The 27,769-nt window shown below is 41.4% G+C and overlaps 2 protein-coding genes across 11 annotated transcripts in view; one reads left to right on the top strand and one right to left on the bottom strand.

Moving 5' to 3' along the window:
• The window catches only part of fnbp1l (formin binding protein 1-like), a 49,488-nt gene extending 22,921 nt beyond the window's left edge, over nucleotides 1-26,567 (top strand). Inside the window, exons 2-17 of one of the 4 annotated variants that reach the window (XM_085137149.1) lie at nucleotides 6,364-6,479; nucleotides 7,694-7,744; nucleotides 10,569-10,716; nucleotides 11,751-11,813; nucleotides 12,851-12,955; nucleotides 13,217-13,345; nucleotides 13,943-14,089; nucleotides 14,232-14,462; nucleotides 17,823-17,837; nucleotides 19,048-19,157; nucleotides 19,349-19,481; nucleotides 19,574-19,668; nucleotides 20,179-20,354; nucleotides 20,440-20,477; nucleotides 20,574-20,694; nucleotides 22,091-26,567. In XM_085137149.1, coding sequence (XP_084993275.1) covers nucleotides 6,364-6,479; nucleotides 7,694-7,744; nucleotides 10,569-10,716; nucleotides 11,751-11,813; nucleotides 12,851-12,955; nucleotides 13,217-13,345; nucleotides 13,943-14,089; nucleotides 14,232-14,462; nucleotides 17,823-17,837; nucleotides 19,048-19,157; nucleotides 19,349-19,481; nucleotides 19,574-19,668; nucleotides 20,179-20,354; nucleotides 20,440-20,477; nucleotides 20,574-20,694; nucleotides 22,091-22,098 — 1,686 coding nt within the window. In that variant the 3' untranslated portion in view covers nucleotides 22,099-26,567. Of the gene's footprint in view, nucleotides 1-6,363; nucleotides 6,480-7,693; nucleotides 7,745-10,568; nucleotides 10,717-11,750; nucleotides 11,814-12,850; nucleotides 12,956-13,216; nucleotides 13,346-13,942; nucleotides 14,090-14,231; nucleotides 14,463-15,388; nucleotides 15,557-17,822; nucleotides 17,838-19,047; nucleotides 19,158-19,348; nucleotides 19,482-19,573; nucleotides 19,669-20,178; nucleotides 20,355-20,439; nucleotides 20,478-20,573 lie in introns of all 4 variants that reach the window. The other 3 variants (XM_085137151.1, XM_085137148.1, XM_085137150.1) reach the window with 3 other exon arrangements.
• The window catches only part of bcar3 (BCAR3 adaptor protein, NSP family member), a 72,130-nt gene continuing 67,677 nt past the window's right edge, over nucleotides 23,317-27,769 (bottom strand). For all 7 annotated transcript variants that reach the window (XM_085137136.1, XM_085137134.1, XM_085137135.1 and 4 more), the window contains one exon: nucleotides 23,317-27,697. In XM_085137136.1, coding sequence (XP_084993262.1) covers nucleotides 27,519-27,697 — 179 coding nt within the window. In that variant the 3' untranslated portion in view covers nucleotides 23,317-27,518. The remainder of the gene's footprint in view (nucleotides 27,698-27,769) is intronic.

Raw genomic sequence — 27,769 nt, 5'->3', positions numbered from 1 at the left:
CTGGAAATGCCGTTTGGTTAAACTGTCAGCAAGGAATTTGCATTTGCACTGTTAAATTTTTATATAACTTTAATGCACATAAAAAACAGCTGCTTGTTTAAGTGAAAATACATTGATGTTTTTTTGTTTTTTTTTTTGCACTAATAAAGTTGTGGAGAAGTATTTTGTCTAGTGTCAATTATATCGTCAGTTATATCGTTATTGCAAATTTTCAAATGTACATTGTGATAAATATTTTTGGTCATATCGCCCTGCTTTATTTGTGTTGATATGCTGTGTTTGGGTTTTTTGTGGTGCTGTGCATTATAGCCAGACAGCTTCACATTGGCCTCGGCTGTACAAATGACTTTGTCCCAGAAGTTTAGTATATTTTTCATGCAAACCGAAAGCTGTGCTGCGATGTTTTAAGAGAGAAGAAGCACGGCAACCCATCCAACTAAGCCATACTTGTTCAGTCTTTTTCTAAGTGCATTATCATGAATCCATCATGAACATTTAACATGCAAACGGAGGCCTGTAAAGTCTGACTATCTGATCTTGTGGTGAATTTGCTGGGACATCCACTCCTGGAAAGACTATCTTCCATGTTTTCCATTTGTGAATTCTGTTTTTAACTGTGGAAAGATTGGAAAATTGTTTGGAAGTGGACTTAAAACAAGCTTCCTAGCTTGATGGCCAACAACAATCGCTTCTTTAAGATCGCTGCATCTGCTTTTATAGAAGTTCTCACAGTTGCTTATAATCAATTATTCAAGTGTTTTTGATTATCATTACGTGACTACCGCTCTCAGTTACTATGGCACAGTGAGGGTGTACTTGGTTTTGTTTTGTTTTGTTTTTGTTTTTTAAGATTGCATAGAGTCCTGTAAAAAACCCCTTTTTACCCACAACGACTTTATGAATATTTTCAATCAGCAAACCTTGGCTATATAAGCTTATCTACATTGGAGCTATCTTAAAGTACAGTGTAAGGACAGCATGAAGATTCACATTTACTGATATTATGAATTTACCAATTGACCGCCTATGTTCAGACTGTTCACTAGGACCTGTATCTGAATCTCCCAGCAGAAATAAAGGCTAACTGGAATTGGCTGCTATTATTTTTATTTTTTGCTCCTTAGTTTCCTTATAGTGAATTGTTCATGTGTGTTAATGTTCAAAAGCATTACTGCAGCATTATTGATGTCATCTATGATTCTCAGTATGGGTTATATAAAGATAATGACAATCTTTTTTTCCACTAGTGAGTCATAAAAGTGGAGTGTGTTATGATTTGACTAGACAGAAAAAAAAATCTGTAATAGTCTTTCATCATATTGTAATTAACTGATAGGGAACTTACACTGTTACACCTTCTCTGGTCTGGAATTTTGTTATAATGGGCTAATGGGCATAATGGGTTAAGCAGAGGACATTTACCTGAGCTGGGTTTGTGCATGAAGCCAAAGGTCAACATTAATTTATTTTTGATATGCTATCTATGCTAGTTTGGGTGGAGAGACTTAAAAAAAATTTCATCTAATTTTTCTGTCTTTTTAAAGTTTAGACTTTAAAACCAAAAAAATAGGATTTTTTGGTTTTAATAGGATCTTATTTTGTTAAAAAGATTTTCAGTTAAAGTATTTTTCGCTCTGGCTAAATGATATCGCTTTCAGTGCAAGTATTTTTATCCCCAGCACACACTGTACAACAGTCCAAATGCATTGTGATGGAGGGGTCTAGTGTTACTGCTGTGTTTGTGGAGGCACCTCTTCCTGTGATTATGTGGGGATTGTGTGACAGGATATGTTGTGTTCCTGCTGATGATAATATTGCTGTTAGTTCACCTTTCTGCTGCTTTCAGGGTTCAGCTCGTATGATGTGTGTTACTTTGTGAGCTAGCCTTTTTAAATATCACATAGTATACAAACAGAAATGGTGAAATCAAATCCCAAGGTATGTGTTCATCATTTTAATATTTCATTTGTACATATGAACATTGTTTTGGATCAATGTACCAGCAGTTTAAATATTAAACTTAGTTGATTAGTTGATTGGCACAGCCAAGCAGCACTCTGTTTTCCGTGGATGATGTGGTTCTTTTGGCTCATCAGATGGTGACCTCCAGCTCATACTGGGGAGGTTTGAAGCCCAGTGTGAAGTTGCAGGGATGATAATTGGCACCACTGAGTCCAAGGACATCTCAGCAGGAAAAAGCACTGATGGAGTCTTATGTCTGAGAAAAGTTACTGCCTCAAGTAGAGGAGTTTAAGTACCCTGGGGTCTTGTTCACAAGAAATGGAGAGATTGATAGATGTTGCAGTGAAGAGAAAACTGAGTGTGAAACTGAAGCTATTGATTTACTGGTCAGTCTACCTGTCCTCACCTGTGTCTGCAGGCTTTGGGCAGTGGCCAAAAGAATACATCACGGATACAAACGACAGAAATGAGCTCCCTCTGCTCGTGTTAATACTAGAGTTGTCATTATACTAGAATTTCAAACTCGATACTGAGGAAAATACTTGCTACTCAATACCGTTTTCGATACTGCAGGGAAAAGTTTGACCCCGTCCTGCAACAACAGCATTAGTGATAAAGAAGTCATTTCCTGAAAAAAGTTAAGTTGTGAATTTCCAGCTAATTTTTCCAAATACAAGTTAAAATGAACAAAATAAGCATTTAAGATTCAATTTAGTGGTTGTATTTGTTTAACAACAACAACAAAAAAATTCTGATAATATAATTACAGGTCATAACGGGTAAAATGTATAAAAGAGCAAAGAGTATAACAAGTAACACACATAACACATCTCAGTAATTCATTGTAGAATATCATCATTGAAAAGTTAAAATACACTGTGTATACGCTGCGAAACACTGAACCAGTCACTGCTTGTATTTTAAAGCTGACCACACGGCTGTCTACATCAAAATGAGAAAGACGTTTTAATAAATGATTGTAAAAAAACAAAAAAAACCAACCTCTCATCCACTGTCTCCACTACTGCAGACCTGCACATCCTCAGCTGCAGAATTATGATCACTGGTGCAGACTGACTCTAATTGATTGTGTAGGCAGTCTGTCTCCATCTACAAATTGGACGGCAGTTATTTGCAAACCTTCACCAATCTGTCTGAGAGTGATTGCAGTCAGACTGCAGCTGTTTGGAGACTGGTTGCCTCCTGGATGTCTCCTCTGTGAGGGAAGAGAACCTGGGACAAACTCTGGAAATGAGAAATGAGATCTCTCAGCTGGCTTGGGAACCCTTGGTGTTCCCCGGAACGAGCTGGAAGAGGTTGCTGGAGATGCCGGAGTTTCTCTTCTTAGACTGCAGTCTAACTCTGATAACGGCTGACTGGCTTAACACGGGACTGGATACACAGGTTAAAAAAACTATTGCTGGTCTTGTTACTTAGTACTTACCGTAGTTATGAGGAATACTAGACGTCCAAAAACTGATATTTGACTCCCTGCAGAGAAAGTGTGAGTGGTGCAGGTGCCTTTACTGAGACCAAGCCACATTGCAGATCCCAGATTTAGGCTGCAACTCTTCAGCCAGCGTTATTTTCATCCCAGAGAAGACCGGGAAGATGCTGTCATTTCCCCAGTGAGGCAGCCTGTGCTCAGCTTGCCACAAACTACAGGATGAGCTCATACTCGTATTACTTATTCATAGGCACCGTCACAGAGGCTGACGCAACCACAGACAGACATGCTGCTAAAACGAGCCAGACAGGCTGGCAAGAAACAGGGCCGGTACGCATTAACCAGATGCAGCCAGACAGACGGGATGCAGAAAATATTGATCCAAAAGCTCCACCAAAACATGCAGATTGCCGTTCTTTGATTTTTGTTTTTTCACCCTGCTGCTCGGCTTCTTGTTTTGTCTTTGGCTGCTCGGTTTTGGGTGAAATCTTTATGCTTGAATAAGAAAATGTGCCCTTTTGCAGTTTATTTCTCACTTAGAGAAAACTGCCAACACGCTCCATAGAGACCAATGGGAACTCTGTGTTTCATCCTGCTGCTTGTGTGAACATGCTGGGGTCGCTTTGTTTATCTCACTGGTTGTAATTAGTGAACATATTCTTTGACTGATGGCTGCTTTTGGACTGCAGCCCCCCCCCCCCCCCCCCTCTTGTTTGCAGTTTTTGTCTTGAACCAGACAGAATTTCTTCCACACTTCCCAGTGGAAACACGATGTTACAAGCTTTAGTGAAGCACTTATTATGGACCTCAGTGGACAGTGGGGAGGAAAACGTGGCAGAATAGTAGAGTGATACATTGAATTCAAGTATAGCAGGAGGGAAAAATGCCTGTGTCATTTTTAGTAACATGCAGTTTTTTCCACATTGGTTAGAGAAATATGATTTAGAGAAGCTGTTTCTGCGTGTGAACTGAGGTTATAATAATAATAATTATTATAATAATTGCTTTTTGAAATTGCCAGAGAGGGGCATTGCCAAATTTAGGATGGCAGGCTGGTGTGTGGGGTGAACAGTAGATCCCTGTTGGTGGAAATCCGATTCCAGGAGGATGTGAAGGGAAGGAGGACGTCCTAGGGTGCTGTGTAGGAATCTGTAGGTGAGGAGGGGGATTTTATAGGAGATACAGAACTTAACCAGGAGCCAGTGAAGATGCATAAGGGTGGGGGTGATGTGCTGCCGGCGCTTAGGGTGGGTGAGAACTCTGGCAGTTAACTTCTGAACATATTGCTAATGATTTTAAGACCATACTTGGCATTTAAGTATGGGTATCAGTTGCTGCTGACACTGCTGTTCTATGTACACAGCAAGGTAAATTGTAGTATTGTTTCGGCTTCCTTTTGTTCTCTTTGTGTTTGAAGAAAGTAATAACTGGACAAGCAAGGGTTGGCTGTTTCATGTTTGCCTCTGTGACCTTTATTTTTCTCCAGTTCAAGCTTCATGTTGACACACACACGCTCACACACCCACATGCAGCCTAAAGCACGCTGAGCAGTAGCTCATGTGGCTCACTTGATGGGTATTTTGATGTCAGTGTCCACAGTAGTTGACATATTTCCACCTTTTTGGTTTGATTTTGTCTTAATGGAGAGCTTTCAGTACTTTGAAAAAGTCATGGTGTTCATCTGAGTTGACAGAAGTGACAAGGATGTTCAGTATTTGAGTGAAAAAGGCAGAGTAAGATCCACTATAAAAGCAGTAACAGTGCAAGCTGGTTCCAGCTGAAGAATTGCTACAGCCATTAGCAAATCTACAGCCATTGTGGTGGCCTTACGCAAAACAATTAAGTGACCAGCAACCACCAATGTGGGCTATAGATAAGAGTGTTTGTCCTGGGCAGGGTCCAGGGTTGATTGTGTTTGATGGGGGTGATTGTGGAGCAGGATGCTTGATCGTTTACCGCCATGAGTCAGTGCACTGTTGAAGTATGTGGATAGAAAAAATTATCTACAATGCAACAAAAAACAAAACAAAAAAAGCTAATATATTAAATTATAAAGTTTAAAATTGTTGCACCACCAGTTTACAGTGAAGTCTTGGTTTCCTTTTCAAAAAACACCTCAAGCAAAGCAACCAGAACACAAACCCAATGAAGCTTCCATCGGTTTGAGAGGGATGGACTATAAAGAGCATTTCTGGGATGTAAATGTTCGCCCTGGCTGCTTTCTGTCTGCATTCTTTGCATGCGTATCCTCCGTCTGTGTAAGCGCATGGAGATGTTAACATCTCCTCTTCCAAGCTGAACTGATCCCCTCTGGAGAGTCAGAAACCTTTGACTGCAGGAGCAGGACAATAACTGCAACTACTGCAGTGAACAGATGATTGGTAGCCAGTGAAAAAGAATGATGCAGGACATATTTGACAGTTGTTGCATGCATAATGCTGATTCAACTCATCTGGACATGAAAATGCATTGTTCACTCACAATAAATGTAAACAGTTGACCCGAAAACCTTCAGCTGGATGGATTTCAAGGAGAATGGATCAAATGTGGGCCTGTGGCCACAGACACTGATTTCACTGGCCTTTGGGTTCCTGATCAAACCACCAATAATACTGAAGTCTGAAACAGTATGTCATATGTAATTTCTACGAATCAATCATTAGTCCGTCCTCATGCTGATCTTAATTTTGCTGCTTCTGATGTCGAGTCTTCAGCTGATTTATTGTAATTTGTCCACATGTGGTGGTTTAAATCAGGGATGCATGAGATGTACACAGCTCACTAATACTTTTTAGAGCTGAGCCAGCAGAAGGAAATGTGTATCTCATTTGTATGTTCAGAGTCATTCCACATGGACTGCTGAGTAATCTTCGAATTTGAACCCTTTGTTCACCGTGTCCTGAAAGTCCTTATTAAATGTGTCTTTTTCTGTCTTACTGTGTTTTTGTCTTTAGGACCAGTTCGAGAATCTGGACAAACACAGTCAATGGGGGATTGACTTTCTTGAGCGCTATGCAAAGTTTGTCAAGGAGAGACTGGAGATAGAGCAAAACTATGCCAAGCAGCTACGGTACACACACACACACACACACACACACACACACGTATACAAAATGTCAAATACAGAAAGTTATATTGATATACTTTAAGACAAAAAAAAGCATAAAATGCAGCTTTATGAGACAGATTAAGTGTGATGGTGTTGTCTTTTCCTTCATACACATACTGTGAAATCCTTTGATGCTGAAGATTCTATATTGAAGCTTTTTTTGTGCCTTTGATCAGGCTAATGTAAATGCTGCCACTCCTGGGACTGAATCCCAAATTAATATTTATATCCTTTGGTATAATACAGCTGCGTGTGCACTGTTCGGTTCATTAAGAGCAGTAACACACCAACAGCAAAAAGCCTTTCTTCAAGACAAAAAATGCAATATGCTTAGAATAGTATAAAAGTTTTATTCTAGTAATGTATGGAAGATGAAGAAGGTCAGAGATGAAGCGCTGCTTGTTTTTTTTTGCTCTTTTTTTGCCATAGTTACATGTAGCACACTTAAAAAAACAGTCTAAAGCAATGCACTGACAATAGGAATGAAGTCATGAGATGAAATGATATAAAACTAAAAGAAGGGTAAATGTATGTATTTAACAGCAGCCTGTCTTTGTCTCCAGCATGCTCAAAATCTGAGCTATAACAGCATCAGCACTTTGCAGTGCAGACCTTTATTAGAACAGTGCCTCGTGTGTTTATTCACTGTGTCTGTTGATTCAACCTTTTTCAAAACTCACCGGGCACGGACCTAGTAACTCGCATTTAAAAACCAGTAGAGTCCCACTGGCGGCACATTTGGGATTCCAAAGGGGGGATATCTCTTGTGAATAGATGAAAAAAAGACGCACACCGCTGAGGATTTGTGAAGAGTGATCAAAGGTCTGCATGAAACATGTTTCCAGGAAATCAGGCAGAAACTCCTTATTTTGTCACTGATAGCAAGACAACTCGCATGCATGCGCGCGCGCGCGCACGCACACACACATACACACATATTCCTCTGCACTCTAGCTAAATAATTAAATCACACTGTAACTGTAGTTTGTGCTAGCAGAGCCTGAGGGAATGGACAGGCAGAGACTTTGATGTTTAAATGTGTTATTCATCTCTAATAATAAACTATGATGCCTATTTTCTATGTGTGTTTGTGCGTGTGTATACATGTGTGTGTCTCTCTACCAGAGTTAAAATGTCTTACACAAGTCTGCTTCTCTGTGTCTTTTGTCTGTCAGGAACTTGGTGAAGAAATATTGTCCAAAGCGCTCCAAAGATGAGGAGCCGAGGTGAGTAACCTTAAGTGTCTGTGTTTCTGCTTTTGTTTACTTGTCGGATGTCTGCAGACGGTAAGAGCGGAAAAGGCCTGTCGGACACTTTATAAATACTGTTTGTCCGTTGGAAGGACCCAGACGCTGGCTTTGATGCCATGGCATACGTGTGCTAAAAAAAGAAAAAAGAAAAAAAAATTTACTAAAAAATGTCAAAACTGTTCAGTCTTTGTTTTTCTGTTCTTTAATTGTAAGCAAAAGCCACAGCCGAATCACATGACTGATTTTTGATTTTCATTAAGTAGAAAAGGATAATACACCATTAAGCTGCGAGTTTGTGAAGGCTGATGTCTTACAAACAAAAGTCTGCGAGAATGTGGATTCTTTGTTTCTTTGTTTGAAGGTTTGGAGACACAGTTTCTTTAGAAAGTTGGCACGCACTCATCGTGGATGTAAATATTTTCGCTATCTTGGGTTTCAATAAATTCTGCGAACTGCTTTTTTTTGTTTTTTAATGCTGGACTAATTGCATAACATGCAAATGACTCAGGAATTTATTATGGGTTTCCTAAAATATGTTTTAAGTTGAAATTAAATATACATAGCCAACAATATACTTGCACTGTCTTTCAGAGGTACTAAAAGTTTCAAAATGTGTTGACAAGGCACTCACAATTCCTGTGAGTGATCCTGACTGATCACAGCTGCAGCTTCTTTTCATATAGATTTTCTTTTCACAGCACTCATCGGTCTGACCAAGAACAGTAAAAAGTCCAGGGTGCTCAGTTCAGATCTGAACAGGAGAACTGTAGATTCACACGCGTCTATAATGTTTCTTGGAGCCATTTCTAAGGCCCCAGTCACACAGACCTAGAGACCAGTTGGCAACTGCCTGGCAACCACTGGGCACTGTGGAAGAATGAGTATAATTTGACCAGTTGTGAGTGGCTGTTGATGGTTCCTGGCAGTCGTTGGGAAATCCCTTGTTAAAGCTCCAGTTATGCAGGCCAAGAGACTGGTCAGTGACTGCCTGGTAGCCACAGGACACTGGGGAACAATGTGCATTCCCTGAATGTTTGGTGAACGGTTGTGGAAGGTTGTTGGTGAAATTGGTCTTAGAGGTATATCGTGCTGCAGTGAAAACCTCCTAGCAAGAGCAGATTGCCACAGCTGTCCGTAGTTTGTATAGAAGAAACCAGCTTCTCTGCGACTCTCTAATTTCACCCAGCTTACAGCCTTCAGAAACGACACATTTTTCCCTTGGGACATGACGTGACCAGCGGGTTGCCAACTGGTTTCTGGGCCTATGTGACTGAGAGCTGTTTGCAGAACATCAGGTAAAAAGTACAAGTTGTTGGGGAGGATATCCATTTAGCTTAGGTCTGAAAGAGAGGCTGGCTGTCACCCTGAGATGAGTTGGTTCAGATGGTCAGAAGAAAAAAAAATCCTCCAAGACATCAGTGAAACATCAACGTCACAGTCTGCTGTCAAGAAGCTTCACATCGCCTGTTGTCCAAGAAAGATGCATATTCTCTAGTACTGAGAGCTTCTGGAAATTAAATGGTCAGATGAGTCACACCTTTAGATGCAACTTTGTTTTGTAGGCGTAAAAGTGAGGACCGAGAGCACTGTACCCATGATAATGAAGAAGGTAGACTGCCTCAGCATAACCTCAAACTGCCATTTGAAGCTTGGACTCAGTCACACATTAAGGCTGCCTCTGAAATATATAAAACAACTGAAAGTCAGTTACCAGGAAAACAACCATTTCAATTTAACTCCACTAATCCTTCCTAGAAGAGCAACCAGAAATTGTGCCAGAAACTTGTTGACACCAGAAGCGCCTGGTAAAGGTGCAGCTTCCTGAGAGTCACTTTTTTTTTTAAAATCAGGTGCGCTGCATGTAAAGTATGTATACCCTGTATTTATTTCTGCAAAAATTAAAGCTTTGATTTAAATGATGTTTGCAGTGTAATCATTCAGCCTCAAAACAACAACAATTCACAGAAATAATTGAAAGGCTAATATTAACAAAACATTCACCTCCATGATGAATGTATGTAAGCTTCTAACTGCAGCGGGATACGTTAAAATGAGTTCCACACCAGTTTGAGTGTCATTTATATGTAACTAAAGAATATGACACAAAAAAAACAACTAAATAAAGCAGTGCAGAATGTTTGGATGTAGTTTGTTTGGAGCAGGGGTGTCAAACTTGAGGCCCAGGGATCAGAATCAGCCTAGCAAAGACTCCAGTCCGGCCCACTGGACAGCTATGGAAAATGTAAAGAAGAGCATAAATTTTTGGAGTTGTAACTGCATTTTCATACATTTAGGCAATAAAGACCTTCCACATGGCCATTGATAATACACCAATGTAATTAAGTAATAGATTAAACAATGGAATGACTGAAAGGTTCCTGTATTTCACTATCTAAATATGTCCATTGAGCTACCAGATCCTTTCCTGTAATTTTACACATTTATTTCTTACAATTTAAGCCTAAAGAGCAGTGCTGGCCCATTTCTTTCATTTACTACTGCCGTATATATATATATTTTTTTTTTTCAAAACCGAGACATGTGTTGCAGTTTCACTTCTTTTTCTTATATTAAGATATTTCAGGACTAAATGTGTAGATAAACTTCTTTACACTATAAAAAACAAAGGGAGTTTCACTGATCCGGCCCACTTAAGATCAAAGGGAGATGCACCCATGATGTAAAATGAGTTTGATGTCCCTGGCTCAGAGTTTATGTTTTTGTGCATATGCGTGTAGTACACTAGAAGACACGGGACATGTTATGTCTTAATCACGTTAATTATGTGGCTCTCCTGCAGGTTCACGTCATGTCTGTCTTTCTACTCCATACTCAATGAGCTTAATGACTATGCCGGTCAGAGGGAGGTGGTGGCGGAGGAGATGGCTCACAGGGTTTATGGCGAGCTGATGAGGTACAGCCAGGACCTGAAAGCTGAGAGGAAGCATGTGAGTACATTAACATGTTCATACTTCACTGCTCCCGCTGCGTGCCACTGAACAAAAGCCAAACATGTGTTTTATTTTCTGTCTGTTTTCAGCTCATTCGCTGTTAGATCACATTTGTCAAAGAAACTGTTGCTTCCTGTCATAAAACGGATGTTGCTGTTTACCCTTAACATCCGCTGTGTCGCCTTCATATGAATTTGTGTTCTGCTTGGCTTTACTTAAGAGGATAAATATGTTGGATGTAATGTTAACCATCTGTCTTTTCCACCATCTGCTGATGGCAAAAAGTGAAAGGCTAAAAGCCATGCGTTTGGGGGGAAACAGCGCCCTCTGCTGGTTTTGTGCTCTATAGCAATCCAACACTCATTCTTGTATGGACAGTAGTACTCTTAGGATTACACCAACATGATAGTGGTTTTTGTTTGTATTTAGATGTTTAAAGACTACATATAGGTTTAGGATCAGGAAGTTTTAATAGCAGGTGGGTGGGGCTGCAGCTAGAGAGACGACCCTACGAAGGATCTCACTTTGTTTGAAATCAAACAGATGCAAGAGTAGAGAAGCTTAAGTCTTTTCCCATCTATAATATAATCTTTGAACAGAGTAACCGTACATTTAGGATTGAAAAGCATGAAAGGTTGGCATAGATTCTAATGCTGGCAGAGAAGTGCTGTCCATTCTTTCGTTTATAATATATTATCACAAATATACTAATATTAGTGTGGCAACAATCCCAGCTGAACAGCCACTGCAGTATTAGTCTTATAAACTTTTAAGTGCATCACATAGTTCTCAATATGCATGTCAATAGATTCATTTCCATGACAACCGCACAAACTAAGGCGTCTGATACAGCTGAGGACATTTACTGCTTTAGTAACTGAACTCAACTCTTCCTTCAAGTAATTGTTGTTTTATATGTGACTGTGACACAGAGTCCAGTAATTTTGTATTTGTGCATATTTATATGTATTTTCTGTTTCTGTGTAAATGTGTCTCGTTGTGTGTGTTTGTGTGTGTGCATAAATGAGCAGCATCTACAGGAGGGCAGAAAGGCCCAGCAGCATTTGGATCACTGCTGGAAACAGATGGACAATGTAAGTGAGGCGAGAAGGAGGAGGTTTGAGTAGAAAAATGTACTGTTTAGTGTAAATATCATCTGCTCAGGACAGCCGGCTTTATTCATCTCATACTTGTTTGCATGAGGAATGTAAGATATGTTAACAAAGGTAACAGAAGGGCAAATAGGATCCACTTTATCCCCCACTTTCACACGTTACATTATTTATACAAGAATGAAATATGCAATTTCAGGGTACTTGCATTTGATTTTAGCATTTCACTATCTGTGCTAATTTATATATATAAACACATATATATGTATGTATATGTAATATTGTAATATTAAAGGACATGTTTCTGAGGGTGAAAAGACAGCTGGGTTCCTTTCTTCTTCCTGGCAAACTTCCCAGTCTGCAGGGACTGAAGACAGGGGCCAAGACCAGGAAACACACTGAAAAAACACACATACACAGAGACCTCAGTGCAGACCAACCCCTCCCACAGCAAGGCAAGGCCCATGTGCTGCATTTGGCCCCTGACAGGCCTGCTTTTTGGCTCTTTACGGGCTCCAGAGAGAGAAAGAAGGAGCGAGAGATTGCATTTGTTCACATCTGACCTCATTCACTTGCGTGAGCTGAGTTATTTTACACCAGTGCTCATTACTAGACCTCTCTGTAATCACAACAACTCCAAAATAAATGTAAATAAAAAAGTAAATAATTCTTATCTTTTCACATTTCCTGGCCCGAGGCCCATTAGTTGAGTTCAGTGCTGCACAACCATTCGAGTGTTTCAGTGTGCGGGCTGCGTGACTTTAATGGTGACTACCTGGTGACTGAACTGTAATGTCTCAGCTATTCGCTGCGTTTCCTTCACTGGTAATGTAACCCAGATGGCTTGGCAGGAAATAAACTATCCTCCTCTCTGATTCATCTCCCTCTCATTCACATATTTTTTTTATTTTTAAATTTTTTTTTATTGAGACATGAAATGGAGAGGTTGCGAAAATGTTATATAATCTTTTGAGTTACTCAATTTACTTAAAATTGTGCGTTTATTTTCTCCCTTTCAGAGTAAAAAGAAATTTGAAAGAGAGTGCAAAGAAGCCGAGAAGTCCCAGATCACCTACGAGCGGCTAGATAATGACATCAACGCCACCAAATCAGAGGTGGAGAAGGTAGGAAGCCCCCACCTGTAATAACACCGTTATGTGCCTTGCTGTGGTAGCAGTCTCCTCAGCTTGTTTGCACGGTGGGATCTATGCAATGACGTGACTTTTCCCTCCTTTTGAAAATTGGAAAACACAGTATTTGAATTTGTTATGGCTTCCAAATTAGTCGTAGCACCGTGATGCATGTGATTTATAATGTGGACAGACTGGAGGTTGGTGGGACATCAGTGACTGTTGATGTTGTGTTGGTGTGTATGATCTGTTCAGGCCAAAGCTCAGTTCTACATGCGCACTCACGCGGCTGATGAGAGCAAGAACGAGTACGCCGCTCAGCTCCAGAGCTTCAATGCAGAGCAGTGGAAACATTTCCACAGTGCCATACCACAGATCTTTAAGGTAACTCAGACATGTTGAACTGTAGCTCTAGCTCTCTCTCTACAGCACACCTTCCTCCCCTCACACAGAACCTGTCACAACACATAGTCACTCCTCCATGAGCCTGGAGGTTTCTTCCTGTTAAAAGGGAGATTTTCCATCCCACTGTCGCCAAGTGCGTGCTCATGGAGGAGGGGGGTGGGTTGGGTTGGGTGTTGGGGGGTCATTTGATTTTTTTGAGGGGTCTTTACCTTAAAATATAAAGGACCATGAGGAGGTTGTTGTTGTTATTTGGCTCAATATAAATAAAACTGAAACGATTTGAAGGGAATTGTACCTTCAAGTCCACGTTGTTATTTACTGACACAATCTCACTGATTCTTTTTCATTGTTTTTCAATGACTTTGTATAAAGGTTTCCATGTTTCAGTGAAAGCATAGTGCTCTGTGTTAGTGACCCATTAAATGTTTAACACATGGCTTTAACTGATCTTCTAACCAGGTATCAGTGTTTGTCATTAAAAGGATCTGCTTGCAGGGGTTTGCACCTGTGTCTATGTGTGTGTCGTACTTGGCTACTTCCTAGTGTTGATTCCATTTCCTGTGCTCTGTGTAACAGAATCTGCAGAACATGGATGAACGTCGGACGGTAAAGCTTGGAGAGACATATCGAAGCTTTGCTGAGGCAGAGCGGAGAGTTATTCCCATCATCTCCAAATGTCTAGAGGGAATGGTTTCAGCTGCCAAGGCTGTAGACGAGCGAAGGGTAAGTGTAGGAAGAAAGGAAAAAGAGCGGTTATTGCTAGCATCTTCAGAAATCTGTGAAACCGATAAGCCGGTAGTAGTCTAGACGTGGGGTTGGTGTTTGGATAAAGATAGGAAAACTTATTTTCCTCCTCACTTCCCAGGATTCAGCAATAGTTGTGGAGTCATTCAAATCTGGCTTCGAACCTCCTGCTGACTTCCCCTTCGAGGACTTCAGTCAGAATTTGAGCAGAACGGGCTCAGATGGTACCATCAGCAACACGCCCAAAGGAGACAACCGAGAGCGAGACGGTGCACCGGGGCCACGGTCTGATCCAAAACACCCCATGAGCAGAACCAAGAACAAGCTCTGGCTGTTTGGGAAGAAACCAAAGGTACAGGAAGTGATGAATAATTCTTGTTGCTTCAAAGTAATTCACTCTTGTGGACCTGTTCATGTTAGTCTATCAAATATAGACCTAGAAAAAATAATAGTGTCATAATGTAAAACATACAGAAAAGATCTGAAAATTTCTGTTTGCAGGTGAATTTGCAGTTATTTACCCATAATCCTTAGATGTTTATCAGTCAGTAGGACGTTTATAAGGGCTCTCCATTGTGACCTACATACCTACATTGCACTAGAGCGTGTTCTTTAACAGACTTCATACAAACAGTCAGACAGCTTTATTAGGAGCTCATTTTAACCGTCACTGCCCTTTACATCATACATTTTTCTCTTACAGAGTCTTTTTTTTTTTTTTTTGCATATTTTCAGATATTATTAATGTTATTCCCCCATATTTAATCACTTCCTCTGGACCAAGCTTGTATTCTCAGCTCACGTTGAGCTGCAGCTTTTTTTTGTCACCTTTCCAATAACAACACCCTCAAATGCTTCCTACAACACACTCCTTGGACCTTGCCTGTCTCCATAAAGACCGTATTGATCAATCATTAACTGCCTGCTGTTGGTTCATCTGAGCGTCATCATTTCTTTTTAAAGGCTGTGTGGCTTAGATTTGACGTCACTTCTTTTCAACAGAGAGCTCCCCTGATCCACGTTGACAGAAAAATGTTAAACTGAAACTGATCTCAGTTTGGAATAAACAGCGTCCACGCCGGGCTCCAGCGATCACGTGAAGAAGCGGATTGAGATTGATTTTTCAGGAGATTTGATGAGTTGCATGTGGAGGTTTTTGGTAGATCTCTACAACAAAAATGTGCTGAGTTAGAGGATTTGACTGTGGATGGATTATGATGGCTGAACCACTAAAGGACTGACTTCTGGCTCTGTCCTCTCTTCCTGCTCCCCACCCAGTCCCCCGCCTGTTCTCCTCCTCCACCACCTTCCTCCTCTCGTCCCTGGTCCACCTCCCAGTTATTCCCTGCACGCCGGTTTAGTTCTGACCTCGTCAGCCACTACCTATCTGAGATAAAGACTACAGTTCCCAGAATCCCGCGAAATTTGCGGAGCCTGAGGAGAGGGGTGAGACAGACAGTAGTGCCTGTAGTGTGTTCGAGTGAGGCAGGTTGATGTGTTGTTTGGTTTTCAATTCTTCTACAGGCTGTCTGCAGGCCCTCTGTGGGAGATAACAATCTTGACTTACACAATGAGCACAAAAAGCACACTTTCAGTTTTGACCTGGATCATTTAACTACTTTTGTCCTTGATTGATGAATACATTGAGCCCATACATTGTCATTTGACTTGAGAAACTTGCAGACACCCTAAAATATGATTTTTTTTCTTCTTCTCATTTCTCCTTTGTTTCCTGTTTTCCCTTCCTCCCATATCCTCCACCCTCTGCTTTTCTTTTTATCTCTCTTTCTTTTTTCTCTTGGTGTGATTATTTTGCTACCTTCATGTATAAGATGGAATTTTGCTCTAATCCCAAGACGGAGGATCCTTGGTGATTGACGGTGTGTCGGTGTGCGAGGGATTCAGAGGGTATTTTTGGCATTGTGGCTGCAGTGTTGCAGTGCAGGCATACAAAATAAAAACAGAGATGCCAACATCGGACGTGTTGTGCAGATGTTGGTCTGAGGCTGTAGTTGTAGTGTGTTTGTGTGTGTGTGTCGCTCTGCTAATGGCTTTATTCAGCTGTCAAATAGAGCTTTTTGCTCTCCCACAGTTTTAACACAAACATGTGAATAACATTCAGACTCCGTTTCAGTCCTCAGCTTTGATTGGCTTTTATTCCTTTCAGGTCTGTCAGCTTCATCTGTGATTGGCAGCTTTTTGTTTGGTCTACTAAATTTGATACAATCTGAGAGTTTAAACAAATGTGCAAGGCGGCATATGTTAGCAAGTGTTTATGATAATGGATTCATTTTGAGTGCATCTCTTTGAGCCGCTTTATTCTTCTTAGACAGGGTAAAAACAAAGCAGTATACTGTTAACAGTAGATTCATGGATAGATGGATAGTTGATGAAGTAACAGTATGGAACGTGATAATACCTTGCAATTTGAAGCCCTGTTATTGGATCCTACTTTGTTTATCTCCATGTCGGCCAGCATGAATCTGCCATCTTCGCTCACAGGCACTGTGCCTGTGAATATAACACACACTGCTCGCTGCTGATCTTTGAAAAAATGCATCTGTGCTCCTGCATTATTGCTCAGGTGCAGCCATGCATGGGCCATGTATGAACGAGGACAGAGGATTTAAAAACAAAAAAGAAAGAAAAAAAATCTTATATGCTGCTGAATTTGGAGCACGGTGTTCATTCTACTTTACAGATGATGTGAGGACATTTTAAAATGAAAAATTTCAGTTAGAAAATGCTTGTTTTTGTAGACCTAGTATGAGTATGAAAATATCGTGCAAGGTCCATATTATTCTGCAGCTGCTTTTATTGCGAGGCTCTGCTGTGAAATGTAAAACAGGACAGGATCAAGTCAATACGATTAATTTTTATTTATTGAGCAACCACTTGGTGACAGTGGGAAGGAAAATGTTTTTTTAACAGGAAGAAAACCTCCAGCAGAACCAGGCTCAGGGAGAGGCAGCCATATGCAGCGACCGATTGGGGGTGAGGGATGGGAGACGAGACTGAAGACACACCGTGGAAGAGAGTTTGACTTGGTTAGGAAGCTGCCGATGAGCCATTTAGCAGCACAGCATATGACATTTTATAGGACTGGGTCAGAGCCTGTAGTCAGACCTCCCAGAGCAAGATGGCAGCAGCGAGCCCGGCTTTATGTGGAGAATGAACTGTGCATCAGTGACTGTTGCACTGCCACCTGCTGTCAAAAAGCAGAGTAGCACAAATCCAGCAGCAGGCTGCAGTACTGTACAAGATTTTCCTTTAAATGTGAACTGTGACTCAAACGCTCTGCAGGCCCACACATTGGGTAGTTGGGATGTTGTTATTTGATGCAAGAACATGTTTTTAACTAGTTTACCAGTACGTTTGTTGCTCTCTGTTAGTTTTGTGTTTTCCTTTGTCCCTTAATGAATCAGCAAGAAATCTTCCCACCATGAGAATCTCCTGAGTTATGGAAAGTGCTGTAACTTTGCACCAAAAAGAAGCAGGAGTGGTGTGTACCTGTGAAAGCGTGAAACACAATCAGAGGGAAGTTTCACGGGGACACACACACACGCTGCTGCTGTGTTTAGTAAACACGAGGTGCTGTACCACACTGAGAACGCACACAGTAAACACATCCAGTAACCAGTGTGAACACTCTTCTGACAACTAACAGCATCCACTGTTGTTCTCTCTTTTTTGTTAATGTGTGACGGCTCAGTGGTCAGTGAAGATGGTAAGTGAGTCTGTGTGAGTGTGTAGACTAGTGCTGTTGAGAAGACCCGGCCGTGTAGATGCCGTGCATCTAACCTCACCATGTAGGACTCCCATAGTGTCCAACACACAGTGCACAGCCCAGTAGTGCTAGCTGGCCACTTCCTCTCCAGGTAGAATAGATTTCCTGTTGTCTGTCAGTACAAACAGTACACGTGGATCCTCACGAATACAGACTTCCTCAGTTTTAGAGGAACAGCTGTTGTTCCTGTCAGCTGCATTCAGAGCTGTTTATTAGGCTATATATAAATTATTAATATTATTATCATGCTTTATATATTTTCTGCTATGGAATTGATAAAGCAGACTCATCACACCATGAGTGGACTTTAAGGCCAGCACAGAGTGTGTGAGCTGTCCCTTTAAGCTCACATTAATCCAGTCTTCATGTTTTCCCTCTACACTGTGCTGCTGTTTATCCCTGCAGATTATTTTGGTGTGAGTCGCCCAGCTACGCAAGTGAAGCATGCAGCTAGCTAGCGTTACAGTTCAGTATTTGCATACTGTCACGAGCCCGCGTCACAGGCGGAGGCACACTGATAAGGCTGGTGGTGCATGGATAGGAAAGTTTGTTTGTGTTGTTATTTTCACTAGCTAGGTCATGCTTTGTAGAAGAAAATGTTTGGTTTTTTTTCCTTTAATGTATATTTTTTTGAGTGTTGAGGAAAAGTCACATTGATTAGTTCCCCTTTTTTCAAATTAAGGCACACATCTCTCCAGCTGATGTCTCAAGAATGAGGCGACTCGCATCAAAGCACTCTAGATGGATAAATACTACTGAAGATCAAAGGTTTGATTTGGTGGTCTTCTTTAAAATTCAGAGAAAGGGAAAACAGCAATGTGAACGTTTCCATGACAACTGAACAAATGAATTGCCGATGAAGCTCTTTTGACAGTTTCTGGATCAGAGGCTCTAGAAAAGCTGCTGTTTCTTTCACCTCTAACATTTGACCCGCTTATTTCCACAACAAACCAGCTCACGCTGCAGCATCTGGGCTCCTGATGGAAATAAGTCGCTGGTGTAATTGCATCTTAACAAAGAAGCAAATGCAATAAGCTTTGTTGCTTTTGTTGTGCTTTCTGGGGATCATTCTCTGACGTCACTCATCTAAACTTAATCAATTCCGCGACAGAGTCTAATCCTGTTTTTGTTTTGTTTTTTCCTGCCCCAGGCACCGTCCCTGGAGGATTTCAGCCACTTACCTCCTGAGCAGAGGAGGAAGCGACTGCAGCAGAGGATTGATGAACTCAACAGAGAGCTCCAGAAAGAGATGGATCAGAGGTAAGACACTGGCCAAGCCATCCAAACCAGCAAGATTGTAGAAAACCTGCTCTGGATCTTGCAACTGTTAAATGATGTCACTGTCAGATATTTCCATCCAGGATCCAGGTTCACTTTTATGGCCCTCGAACTGTTTATCGCCATCAGTCTGCTCTATAAGCTTCGCTTGCTTTCTTGTGTGTTTCTGTCAGAGATGCTCTGAACAAGATGAAGGACGTGTATGAGAAGAATCCTCAGATGGGAGACCCCAACAGCCTGCAGCCCAAAATATCAGAGACCATTTGTAACATGGAGAAACTGCGCTCTGAAATCCACAAAAATGAGGTAAAGACAGGACAAGAAGGTCTCAGTCATTATCTACATGCAGCTTCTGGCCACCTGTTGAAATGTATACTAATGAACCGTGTCACTGACAGACGTGGTTGTCTGAGGTGGAGGGAAAGCAAAGCTCCAGAGGAGACAGAAGGCACAGCGCTGATAACCATCACCATGGTCCTCAAGGCAGAGAGAGGTATCAAATCTCCCGTCTTTTCTTTGGAGGACTTATGTTCCTCACTGAAAATGGACCTTTGTTTTTCACTGTTCAGAAAAGTTAAAGAAACAGATTGAAAACACATCAGATCTCAATCATGCACCAGAGTTAGGACTTAAAGGATGAAAAGATGCCACATCTTTGGATGGAAATAAAAAGGCAGATTTCAGAGACAGCCCAAAAATCAAATCAAAGAAAACTGATGCAGCAAGCTTGTCCACTTTGCTGAATTTAATTGCGGCAGCTTAAATTGGTATTCAGCAGCTCGTCTCGCCCCCACGTCCTTTCATTTTTCTGTCCAGCATATTTTCTACAATTTTATTCAGTTTTCTTTATATAGCTCCAAATCACAACAACAGTTGCCTCAAAGCACTACAAATGTTTCATGAGCCTGTACTCTTGATGCACGCTGGTTCTTGTTTATCTTCTAAATCAAATATAAGTGTGACCAGTCCCGTGCACACTAAGCTCACGCCTGTTTCCTGTCAGCCCTGAGGGCAGTTACACAGACGACACCAGCCAGGAGCATCAAACGCCTCATCACCGGCCCGGTCCAGCGCAGCCTCGACATCCCAACCCCGACCCACACGAGTTCGATGATGAGTTCGACGACGACGACCCTCTGCCTGTCATCGGACACTGCAAAGCGCTCTACTCGTTTGACGGTAAGCACATGCAGTCTGAACTGAGCTGGTTACAGAGTATCAAGCCTGATGTGGTCTAAGTGTCCTGTTTTTGTTTGACTCTCAGGTCAGAACGAGGGCACGCTAGTGATGGCAGAAGACGAGGTGAGACTCTTGAGTTTGATTTGAATGGTGCGATTTGAAAACGTCTCCGGTGAGTCGTGGGAGAACGTGACGTCCTGACTGTCTGCCTGCCCGCAGGTGTTGTACATCATCGAGGAGGACAAAGGCGATGGGTGGACGCGGGCGAGGAAGCAGAGCGGGGAGGAGGGCTACGTTCCCACTTCCTATGTAGAAATCACGCTGGAGAAAAACAGCAAAGGTGCCGTCACCTACATCTGAGGCTCCGCTGTCCTCTGTCTGTCATGCTCTCCATGTCTGCCTGCTTCTCAGTGTAACACCACTAAAAGGAAAAGAGACATCACTGTGAAACATCTGCATGGACTCCTGTCGTCTTGTTTGCCTCGTTTCCATCCCATCCCTTCATCCTGCACGCCCGCTCATTCTTTTAACCCCATAATCACTCGTCTTCCTCTCATACCTGCGATGTTTCTAAGCACGAACAGGAAGGACTCATCATGTGGTGTTTGAGCGATTTGTGTGTAATATATGAGGCATTCGTGTGCTCATCCACCGCTGTATGTAAGCTACACCTCTTCTCCTAGATCAAATGAATTAAGATTGTTTTATATTATACGTTAGAAAGACTCTATTTTTATTTTAACACGTATTCTAATTATTTTACTGTCTATGTTATTTTTAACTGGAGATGATCAAATTCTTGATTTTAAGCTCTTGACATGTCTGTTTATTGAAATGAAATATGCTGCATTTACTTTGCCTTTCTGTCTGATTTCTGTGCGTGTGCGTGCGTGCGTGCGTGCGTGTGTGTGTGTGCATTTTTGTGCCATTGTAATGCTGATTTATCAGTTATCACTGTAAAGGATCTGGATAAAATCTCTACCTATTAGTTTTCCAGAGTGGGCAGTACATGTTGTTACAGGAGTCGCCTGCTCTGGTGCATGTTCATCAGACGAGGCAGGAATTCTTGTTCCTCATGTGGGTCAAATTCTCAGGTTATTGAAGGATGCTTGAACCCACATTCTGTAAACTTTCAGTCCAGTCCAGCCTTTTAGATTAGGACTAACTGAGACAACAGACCACAATGAATAAAGTATCTTTTTTTTAAATTAAAAGCTGTAGTTTGTAGCAAAGCAAAGCAGTAAATGAAAATTATTAGTCACTGTTTTCTCCTTTTTGAATCAGGATAGCGCTTTTATGTGCTATAATTCTATCAGTGGGTCTTATGTAGGATCAAAACAGATCAAAAAGAGTTGCAGTTAGTTAGCCTAATTGTTTTTAAACCGGTTATAGAGCTTTTTTTAGGCTCAGGAGACTAAGATGTAGACCTGGTTTGTTGTTTGAGTCACTGATTGAAACCTGGCCTGACCCTCAGTGTTTCCACCGCTATCCATGAGGATAAAAACCAAGCAGCGCGGGTATTAATGGCGTCTGTGCCAGCTGAAGCAAGTCGTGTCTGAAGAGTGTTTATCGCAGCAAAGGGCACCACATCATCCTTCATTTCCATTCGCCATTTGAACTTTTCGCCAGAACTGTGTGTCTGAAACTCAAGCATCCTCAACTTGAGCTGAGTGCGAGCAGGTTCAGCTCGTGTGTGCTTTTCTATTAACGGTCTCTTCTCCTCTATGTGACTGCAGGTTCCTGAGGGGCCGCAGAGTGGCCGGGCGGTTTGATTGGCTGGTGGAGGGCTCGTGCTGATTGCTGATTATTGGTGCTGGGGAGGGTGACTAAGAAAGAGAGAGAGAGCGAAAGAGCGGAAAAGGGAGAGAGGGAGGTGGAGGAGGTCGGAGATTAGGCGAGCTGCCGGGGAGGTTTGCATGTCTGCATGCTCACGTGTCCATAAGCAGCAAAGCATTCTGGGCTTTCAGAGGAGGGAGGTAGAAGAGATGATGCCAAAGCCACGAACAAGCAATAAAGGATTTAATATCTTCACATGAGATCCAAACCCACCTCTGAGCTGTGGATCGTTTTTGTCTTTCAGGGTAGGAAGTAGCAACCACAGCAGTTTATTAGCTACACCAAGCTCAGCTGCATGCAGTCCTGACATTATGTGAGAATTGTAAAGACTTTATGTTGAAACTACAGAAAGCTCCGGATTTTACCAACTACTTCCTGTTAAACCATCATAAGCAGCTTCAGTAAAATCTGAGCATCGATCTTTTATTTCTGTGCCACGCTGCTCACGTTGTGGGCCTTTATGTCGAGCTGCCCTGTTCTGACCTTGTATCGATGGGTCACCTGTATCACGTACAAATGTGACTAAATATAAGAAATGGATTTTAAAGGTAGGTTAGGACCACTTCTGCTTGGTGAACCTAATAAACTGATTAGTTTTACATTTCTTGAATTTATCTTTTAGTGTTAAATATCAGCTTATCCTTTCTATAAATTACATTACTCTCTGTACCTGCTGGACACACTGTTTGGGGGCAAGTCTTAAAAACTTTCTCCTATAATAACAAAGTTGTTTTTTATTAGTACCCCACAAGTACAACTTGTTCCCACCTTGCTGGTTTATTTATTTAAAATTTCCTCACCATATTTTTTTAAAGTGTATCTCTCACACACACATACACACACTTTCTCCCAGACTTTGGGTCCAGCTTGTGGCAAGATTTAAATAAATAAATTAAAAATAACAGCAGACGTCAGAGGCCACGCCAGGGTTTTCTTATCTTTCAGGGTCAGGTGCTCATCCAGCATTTGCTGCCACTAACAGTCAGTCCTGTACCGCTCCTGCTCACTTCTCATCCTTATTTGTGCTGTGTTGGTGATGTCTGCCTGCCTGAGCCACTCTGCTCCTCGTTGCCTGCCTTCACTCTCTTACAGTCGCATGTGGGGTTTTTGTTTGTTTTTTAAAAAAAAATAATGTGTCATAAATGTGTCTCAGCTATGATCTTGTGCGAGTTTTCTTTCTTTCCTTCCATCTGTGACTGTGCATATGTGACTCCAGCTCTGTGTGTCGAATGCCATGATGTTCCAGCATGAATGGGATTTTGTTCGGTTTAATGTCTCCGTGCGGCTCATTAGACAGATAGCAGGACTATCGGGGAAATACAGGCCCTCTCTCCCCTCTTTCCGTTTTTCTTTCTTCTCCTTTTCCTGGTTGAGTTGCGATTCCACCAGTTGACCAGCAGATGGCGGCCTTCCCTCACCAAACCACAGCTCTGCTCGCTCCGGACTGTGCCTGAACACCAAACTAAGAAAGAGGAGGAGGAGCTCCGGTGTCTTTGCAATTAAGACTGCCTTAAAACTTCACCTTGTTTTCCTGTGGATGGATTTTTCTCACAAGCATAAAACGATGCGTCTGCTTTTACGCCTGACTACATCTCCCATCGGCCAACTGGGCTGACCTGACCTCTTTCGGGCGACTGAAGAGGTTTCCCATTTAATCGGTTGTACATGAGAATGTGATGACAAGCACGCATGCATCAGCGACATGTACACATGTACGGAAGGCCAAACATTTACACATACCAATGAGTTTTTTGTCCCCTCCCCGCCCCCCGGCTTAATAGGCTTTCCATACATGTGAACATGTTAATTTGTGCACATGTGCGTTTTTGTTAGTTTTTAACCATTGAATGATTTGTACATATTAACACCTGTCATGTTGAATGTGTTTCCGTGGTGATTGTTTTTAGGTTTATCGGCCATTTTTATGAGAGACAAGTTTAGAATTGAACCGATGCACTTTGTCCGAAAGTACTACAGCATTTAAATCTGACAAACAGTGACTAGATGAATGAATGAATGAAGGTGAGAGACACGTGAACTATCTGAATGACCCTTGTGCAGAAGTGAGAAACCAAACAAATAAGCGTGAGTAATTTCTCTTGACTGTTTTATACTCTTTTTGTATCTCATTTTGAGCAAAGAGGCTTTTTTGTGCATGATTTTGTAGTCTTTGAATTCATTCACCAGTTAGTTTTTTTAATGGCCCACTCGATCTTCTGTTAGACTAACAAAATTATACACCTACTGCTTAACGTAAAAAGCCGCCAACGATTCATCTCACGTGACGTAAGTGTAAACAGCAGGTGGCCATGCTTTCGTTGTAATCTGTGTTTCTTTGATGAAGCTGTGAACCGTGCAGAGCAATGCTGTAGATGTTGTTACTTGAACTTTTCGCCCCGCCCTCTTCATCTAGGACTACAACTGATACTTCCAGGACTTGTTCAGTGTACATTTGATTTGATTTGCAAAGACGTCACCAAGCTTCATCAGTGATTTTTCTTATGTGTACATATGACTTTTTGTTCCAGTGTTAATGCAGTCATATCAGGTTATCCAGTTTCTGCTTTAAAGCAGTGAAGACCACAGCTAATAGTTTTTAATCGCCGGACAGTCAAGTGCAACAATTATGAACGAGTTGCAACAAACTGCAAGACATGACTTCCAGTTAGCTTCACATATGAGAAGCTTGAATGTTCCACTGATTGTTTCAGCATTCAAACTTACCCCACCATAATCTTCAGGCCATTATTGTCAGACAGCGAAATCATGTTGTGAGTGTGATAAACTTCCAACAGGAATACGATTTAAATTTTGCTGACATTTATGTTGCGGAGCATTTAGAGTGGTAAGCATTTCATGCAAACCCTTAACTAGATGTGATGCTTTAAATGTGACTGCTACACTTTGGTTTGGTTCAAGGCCCGTTTGGAGCATGCTTCCCTTTAAAGCTGCTGAGTGATGCAGCAGCTTGCAAGTGAGAAAACACACCAGACTCCAAATATATGCATAAAACTGTGTATTCTAATGGACACTGTGCTGTAACTCTGAATATAATGCAAAAGTACTAAATAACAATTGAGCTTTGACGCTATACTAAATCTGCAGTAAGTTTTATGTACAAACAGTTTGTTTTTTAATAACACTGTGAGCGTGGTGCTGTTCACTACCCAGCAAAAACCACATGTTCTCCACATTCCTGTTTTTGTCCTGTGGAAACTTTGTATCCAGCAACCATGTAAAGATACTTTCCAGCTGTTTAAACTTTTTATTTAAAATCAGAAAGAAATGCAAGAACAGCAGGTACAAGGTGCTTTAGCAGGATGTTAACATGTAAATCTGTGTTTCTACCATGTTGTAACCAATAGCAGTACTTCTCTTTTCGTATTGTTGTGCACATCTTTTTTACTTTGAATGTCTTTGGACACTTTGTGAACAAAATGCTTTTTTTTCTTCTCTCAGAATATTGTTCTAATAAAATAAGCAGCATTGAAAAGAAGTGGAGTTGTTTCAGTGGAAGTTTGTGGAAGATTTTAGAACAATGACAGTGCACACATTCAATGGTAACACACTCAACTTCTCCAGATCGTGCTTATGGCATTTAATCTTACCACAGTAGTTCATAATAATATAAACATTAATGTATCAGCATGTTTTTTCTTAAACAGTCATCTACAGAAAGTATTTACAGTCTATTATTAACATGCTTTAAATATGTACAGCTTTAATGTCTCGCTTATTAACATATTTCCATTATTTCTGCGTGTGTGTCTTTACAAACACATTACTCAGGCACACAGATCATGACTTTCTGCTCGCAAAAATGATTACCTGCTGATTCCTTCTGTCGCCTGCTGAGTGGAAGAATTCATCATCTCAGATATTTACGTCTTTCATTGCTGGGCAAATGGCCACATAGATTTAAAGTGCCCTGATTATTATATATATTTGTTGTTATGTAACATACCAGCATAATAGTGCAAAGCTAATGAGGCTAACAGAAAACAGAACAAAAATACAATTCTGACAAACTTTAAGACTGTTGGAAATCGTCCATCCTTTTTCTCTATTACTTGTTCAGGTGCCGCAGGTGTTGTGACATTTTTCAACCTGCTAATGTACACTGACGACATCGAGCAACATCATCTGACAGAAATGACCACACACACACACACGTTAGCCATCTTAAAGAGAGCACTGCAGACAAAGGCTAAAAACAGGTGCTGGAGCAATGTACAGTATGAGAACGACAATGTGGCTATTTATTTATTTATTTATTTATTTATTTTTTTACCAGGACATTTAAACCCTGAACACAGAGAGACAACCACACCTACAGTCAGTGTAGAAAGACCATTTCACCTGAAGTGCATGTCTTGGGGCTGTGCAAGGAAACCCATGCAAGCACAGGGAGATCATGCAAAGGCCCACCTGCTGTGAGATGACACCCATACCACCGTGCTGCTGCTCGTCAGTCATTCTAATTTTAGACGCACAAGTGATTTGTGTACAGACAGTACACACACCCTTTTCTTGTTATCCCCTCTACACCCTGATTTTCAAAACAGTGATATAGACCGACTAAAACAGCTGGAAACGATGGGCAGCTGTTCCACTGAAAATGAATGAACATGAATGAGTATGAATCTGTTTACCTAAGTTAGTCTCAAATCCACTGTTGCAAAGTTAAACACAACCATGTGATATTAACTTATCAATGTGATTAAAAGTGGATCACTGTTCACGTCACTTCCTGAAATATTTCCACTGCATCAGTCTGATTAAAAAAGTTAAAAGCGAGATGTGTCTGAGGTGTTTGGGTGCAGACATCACTTTTCAGTCTAGTGTGTCATGACAGCGGGTAATATTTTTTGAGCTTTCCAGTGTTTTATTTGACTGAAACTACGTAGCTGTTTTTTCTGGTGATTGTCCGTACTGTAAATTCATTCTTTCTCCTTCCTAAAATTTGTATTTATTCCCCTTAATCCTTTTCTCAGACAAAGGGAATCAGAAGCTGTTTCACTCTAAAAAGCCATCAGGCAAACCTGGGATGTGTAATATTGGGCTACATAATTAAAGCTGACCTGATGGGACAGTGAACATCTGGACTGAAAAAAAGGAGTTCCGTTTTCACAGATGTTCTGAAGCTTTTCATGAATGAAATGAGCCCCTTTGGTTCACATTCCATCAGAGCACATTGACCTGAAGGTGAACATTCCCGCCTGCTGTGCTGCTGAGCGCCTTCAGAGAACAGTGATCCTCCTGATGATCCTGATTCGCTCACTAATCACTTCCTGTCTTTTCTGTTCTGCTGTGTTCGCGTAGAAGAAGTCAGATTATGGTTGGTGTTGTAGATGGAGGCTCCAGTTTCCGTGACAACGCAGTGAGGATGAGGTTGAATTTGTTGTAGCGATCTGATTGGTTGACCGTAGCTCCGCGACTTCCCCAGAGCAGTCGCAGCTGAAAGTCTGTCTTAAACACTTCGAGCAGATCGTCGTCACACTGAAACCCTAAAGAACAAACACACAGGTGGATTTTATTTATTCATTTGTTTTTAAAGGAACACGTGACGCCCGTTTTTG

This window comes from Neolamprologus multifasciatus, chromosome 17 (assembly GCF_963576455.1).
Source record: "Neolamprologus multifasciatus chromosome 17, fNeoMul1.2, whole genome shotgun sequence".
NCBI classification, from domain to species: domain Eukaryota; kingdom Metazoa; phylum Chordata; class Actinopteri; order Cichliformes; family Cichlidae; genus Neolamprologus; species Neolamprologus multifasciatus.
This window is presented reverse-complemented; position numbering and strand designations above follow the sequence as displayed.